Source organism: Capsella rubella, unplaced genomic scaffold (genome assembly GCF_000375325.1).
Source record: "Capsella rubella cultivar Monte Gargano unplaced genomic scaffold, Caprub1_0 scaffold_5, whole genome shotgun sequence".
In the NCBI taxonomy this organism is placed as follows: Eukaryota; Viridiplantae; Streptophyta; class Magnoliopsida; order Brassicales; family Brassicaceae; genus Capsella; species Capsella rubella.
This window is the reverse complement of record NW_006238919.1, coordinates 4,491,095-4,496,472: the sequence shown is the minus strand read 5'-3', so window position 1 is coordinate 4,496,472 and position 5,378 is coordinate 4,491,095. Positions and strand designations below refer to the sequence as shown.

General features: G+C 33.4%; 1 protein-coding gene across 1 annotated transcript; it reads right to left on the bottom strand.

Moving 5' to 3' along the window:
- Positions 1–1,996: 1,996 nt before the first annotated feature.
- LOC17886243 (basic leucine zipper 43) lies at positions 1,997–2,587 on the bottom strand. The gene has a single exon (XM_006291873.2). The coding sequence runs from the start codon at positions 2,513–2,515 to the stop codon at positions 1,997–1,999; it is 519 nt and encodes a 172-aa protein (XP_006291935.1). The 5' UTR covers positions 2,516–2,587.
- Between the last annotated feature and the right edge of the window lie 2,791 nt (positions 2,588–5,378).

Sequence of the window (5,378 nt, the reverse complement as noted above, 5' to 3'; positions counted from 1 at the left end):
AAAAAACTACAGTAACAATGTATTTATTTTTAGTTTTCTATGTTTATATAGTCTTGTTGAACCAAATCAAACTAAAATACAAAACGAGACCAAACACCTAATGAAATCAAGAACAAATCAACCCGGTTATCAATTTTTATATTTGAATTATACATTCATAACATTGAAACTTCTTTAAAAACACTAAAGTGATTTTAAATATCAATTCTCAATTAAATTCCGTATAATATCCAATTTTTCCCTAGACTCTAGGCCACTTCGAACATCCAACCAACGTCTAACGATATTTTGAAAAGATATTAATATTTTATTCTTAGGGTTTTATTTATTAATAGCGTCATTAACGTTTTACGAACTTTAGAACGGTCCTTTAAAAGAAAGGTGCACGGTTTTGAGTAACTTTGAATATGACATATTAAGTTATTTCTGTATTTTTGGCCCTTGATCTACTTGGTCTAAGTGTTTAACTATACAATTTGGCAATACCAAAGATTAGTTTCACTCTAGCTAGAGAAAACATGAACGTAAGAGATATAGATATACGTTTAATTTCATGAATGGCTACAAAGAAAAAAAAAGTTAAAGGTGTCTAAATGTTTCGATATTGTATCTTTTTAGTCTTCCACTTCAATTACGTTCTTCGTACTCGATCCCACGAAGATAAAAAGGTGAGATATTAATTGATTAAATTTTTAAAAACAATTTTAATGGACACATTTAATTAATTTATACGATTGGTTTGGTTTCTTGGATATTAAGTTTTTGGTAAAGAATCTCACGACACAAAAAAAAAAAAAAGTTCCTTTCTTCTGTTGACCATATTTTGAAAGAAGATCTCGTACGTAAGATTGTTTATTTGTCTATCTGTCTATGTCAAAGATTTATCAATGAACATGGAGAGGCCATGGCCATGATAATTGGGTTTTTGTAATATCTTGAAACCCATCTTATGGTCGTCTTTGTAGATTTAGATATGAACACATACGAAGTAAATGAAGACACAATGGTACTTCGAAATTTAGACATGAACACATACGAAGTAAATGAAGACACAATTGTACACACATTTTTTTTTTTTTTTTAATAAACCCTATCAGCTGATCCGGTCAGGTCCGGTAGAAACGCACCGAAGTGTTTCAGAGTGTACTTCTCCCCAAAGGGCCACCACACTGTCTATCCCGAGCTTGGAATGCTTTCCGACTAATGCCAGGGGGTAGTCAGGCCGCCTGCATTTCTGACTACTAGGTAAACCAATTGGGCCAAGGCACAACTGACAGACTTCCCACAGAACAATGATTTTTGTTTCCAGGGTGGATCGAACCTAGGTTAGTTCCTTCCAACCTTTCTCCAATTCTCCATTACCACTGAACCACTGCTGCGCGGGCCAATGGTACAAACATGTACCGGCGTATAGGTTAGTGGTTTAAAGTTAGTTTGTAATATTTTTTTTTCCTAAAAGTATTTTTTTTTTCTTTTTCATAAATCAACAAGTTGTAGTTGAACACAAAAAATATTCAAGTACTTAATGAAAGAATCTTTTCATAAAGTAAAAAAAAATACAAAACAATAGCTAGATACTGTTCTTGGTGGGTCTAGAGACTAACAGTTACAGATAAGGTTGTTCTTGGTCTTTGCCTAATATAATCAAACTTAGAAAGTTTCACATACGAAATCATCATGAATCCACAAACCAAAAGATATATGATAACATTTTCAATGATGACACCATACATAAATACATGTTAACATATAAGTGTATGTATATGCTGGTTTTGTAGTTGGAAATTGTTGTAATAAGAAACAAAACCCACACCACCTTACTCTGTCCCCATCTCAAACATGACCCATGATATGACCAACACCACTTATATTTTGCTCTTCATTAACACTAATCTTCTTTAGCTTATAAATTTACTGCATTCTAAAAACGTCGTCGTTAAGCTCCGTATAATCCATACAAAGATACATACTCAAACAATCCATAAATGAAAATGCTCTATTCAATGGGGATTATATCATCCCTGAAGCAAGAGAAAGGGCTTTGGATTTGCATGTTACTGATCACTTCCTTAAGCTCAGATGTTTCTTCTTTAAGTTGAGCATTCTCTTGAAGAACCTTGTCATGAGACTCAGAGAGATTGTTAAGTTTATCAAGCAACTGATGATTCTCGATTCTTAACCACATCACTTGTGACCAAAGCTCGTCAAGGTGTCTCTGCTTCCTCATACGCGATCTCCTTGCTGATTCTCTGTTTGATATCATCCTTCTTTGCTTACGTTCGTTGATTATGTTGTTATCCGTCTGGTGCTCTTCTGCTTCATCTGATGTTGAGTTGTTACTGCTTTGGCTCATGGATTGTGGATTGTTTGTATAGCTTTGGAAACCATAGAGAGGGTTCGGGTTTGGACCGTTGGACGGAAATGGCGTAGATAGCGGGAAACTGGAAGGATAAGGAGACGGTACCGAGGAGTTTATGTAGTTATGAAGGCTAAAAATGTCTGTTCGCGGCTGCATTTTGGAGTTGACTTGGGTTGAAAGTTAGGGTTTCGAAGAATATATGTAGGTCAAGAGAAATACATAAGGAAAATAAAATAAAAAGCTTTATAAGTTCTGATGGAGTTTTTGGTGAGTGAAGAGGGAAGATGATTTTATAGAGTCAGTGAGAGAGCAGAGGTTGGGGAATGGACCCCATTTCCTGCAATTGGGTAAAGCAATAATAAAGTTTCTAACATGAAAATTTAGTAAATATGCACTTAGATCATGTAACATTAATCAATCTTATATCCATAATACTTGACCGAGGGACGATTCGCAAGAAGATATATCCCAAAGTTTCGAGATCCTCTCTAAATGTGGTTTCAAGGCACTATCTCGTTGTACGGGGCTTGTTGTTGTTAATATACAATAACACTTGTTTCTAAGTAATGTAATAACGACGTCAAAAAAGAAAAGTAATGTAATCACAGAAATTTTAGGAAACAAATGTCCTATATCCATAATTGTTTTGATTTAGGTAAAACATAGCATACACTAATAACCATTTAAGCCAATTGATTAATATATATCATTACAAAAAACATAGATATTTCAACAACAATCCAAAATTTCAACAACAATCCAAAAAACTTCCGACGAAAAAAAAAAATTTGTCGAAAATTCGTCAGAAATCTGAAACTTTTTCAAAACACTATATATAAGTTTTGCAGTTGTGGCCAATTGTAGTATATGTGAATGCTGAATAATTTTATGGTTTCTAAAATTGTACTCCTCGATATATATATTACACGACAGCTGATTAAAAATTTCACGACCTTGTATGATATATGTGCGTGCTCGTTACCCACATTGTCTTAAAAGAAAGGTATCCTAGGCATCTGAGCCGCAATCTTTGGCCTATCATCGACATGTTTTGTATGGATGATATAGTAAACATCAATCTTCTCCAATAAAATTTACAAGATAGATAGATGGAGGGAGTAGTGGATAATCAAATTTATTTAATTGAATTAATTTTTTTCTTATTACATCAGCGAGAAGAGAAGATATTGCATTATATTTTGTATTTGACATTTTGTCTTAAACGTATAATGAAAAAAAGGATATCAGAGCACCCAGTGGTGCTGATGTGAGAAGTCATATGTCTTTCAAATCCAATTGTCTTTATTTGTGTCAATAAAGAAACATGTCTTTTCTACGCATTTGTGAAAATTTAAAACCCAATTATCATTTTATTTTAGTTAATAAAGATATTAAAACCAGTTTTTTTTTTTTTAATAAAAGACAAAGTAAACGCTTAATTATTTACATAAATTTTAAATGCATTTTGAGATTAAAAGACAAAGTAAACTTTGTTTTATGATAAAAAAAAAACAATCCTCACGATTGGGTTTTTTCTTTTTAGGATCCTCACGATTTTATATTCAAGTAAGATAAGATTTTTCACTAAGAGTATTTAATTTTATTCATTTAACTGGATATAAGGGTAATCAGACCAAATAATAACATAGTTACAATACTAAAAACTCAAATTAGATTAAAGACAACGACCTCAAACCCTTGAGGCCTTGACTGGAGTTAATGGTTTTCGCCACATCTCACCATTACCCGAAACATTTTTCCCATAACAGATCAGAGAGACCTCTAGACCTTATCCCTCGCTTCTTCTACCTAGCTAGTAAGACGAGAGAACCCTTATCCACCACAAATAAGATTATTATTGACCCCTTTGGTAGGGTTTAAGTAGATCTACTGTGTAAGTTAGATTTTGGGTCGGGTTGGTTCGTTAAGGCAACCTATCCTAGGTCATGTGCCATCGATGTCGTATGTGTTACATGAAAATAAATCAGTTCTCTAATTTCTGATACTTAGCGTATAGAGTAAGAGGTTTCCAAAAAAAAATAACAAAGAGTCAATGATACTTCTGTGTTCTTAAGAGCCAATGATATATTGTAATTTGGCAAGTAGAATTAGTAAGACAAAGCACCAGGTGACTCAGCCGGGACATGACCCATGGCTAGAGGGACTCCTTCCGTGATAACGACCCCATTTTTGTAGTACGTTTGATCTTGTTATTATTATGTTACGTAGTGGTTATATTGATAACGTAAGATGTTATTTAAAATATTTTACTTTTTTTTTTTGAAAACAAATAGGTTCCGGGCCAAAGGCTATACATCCCCTCAAACCCGAAACCAAAGCATGTTATATGGTTTCGTCACAAGTACTACTCGAACCGGCTTCTGCCAGAGATTTTTACCAATTGAGATATTAGCACTTGGTTATTTAAAATATTTTACAAAAATATATATATTTAAAATTCAATTATACCCATATGTCGTCGATCATATAGAAGAATCGCCTAGATCTGATTTCAGTTAATAACTTCAATTCAAACACACATTTTTGTAAATAAAAATATTTTGGAAAATGTAATAAATTGACATTTTTTCCATTAAGTTATAGTAGGGAATAACGATTTTGAATATATGTTTTTTTTTTTAACTCTTGATTTATTATTTATGGCAGATTATGAGAATTGTTACAACGACGATACTACTACCGACAATTCTGTCCGACCCTTTTAGATTCACCACAGATTACAACCCTTTCCTGACGACACTTTCTTCTCCATGCGTAGAATCACGGCGAACGGCTCTAATTGTGCATTGTTATAGATCTCTTGTAAGCTTAGCTCCTTAATCTGCAAATTAAATAAATCGCATTACCCGGGCGTCGAACCCCAGACCTCTTGGTGTAGAAGCTTTAAACAACCTCTTTGTCAACCACTAGACTAAGTGAGCTTCCACTTGAATATATGTTTCTGAGGTTACTTTTACAAATAATAAATATAGAGAAATTTCCTCCAATACCACCATTT

What these genes read in the sequence shown, in the direction of transcription:
- LOC17886243 (XM_006291873.2), bottom strand. Translation starts at nt 2,515, where the DNA reads ATGCAGCCGCGAACAGACATTTTTAGCCTTCATAACTACATAAACTCC.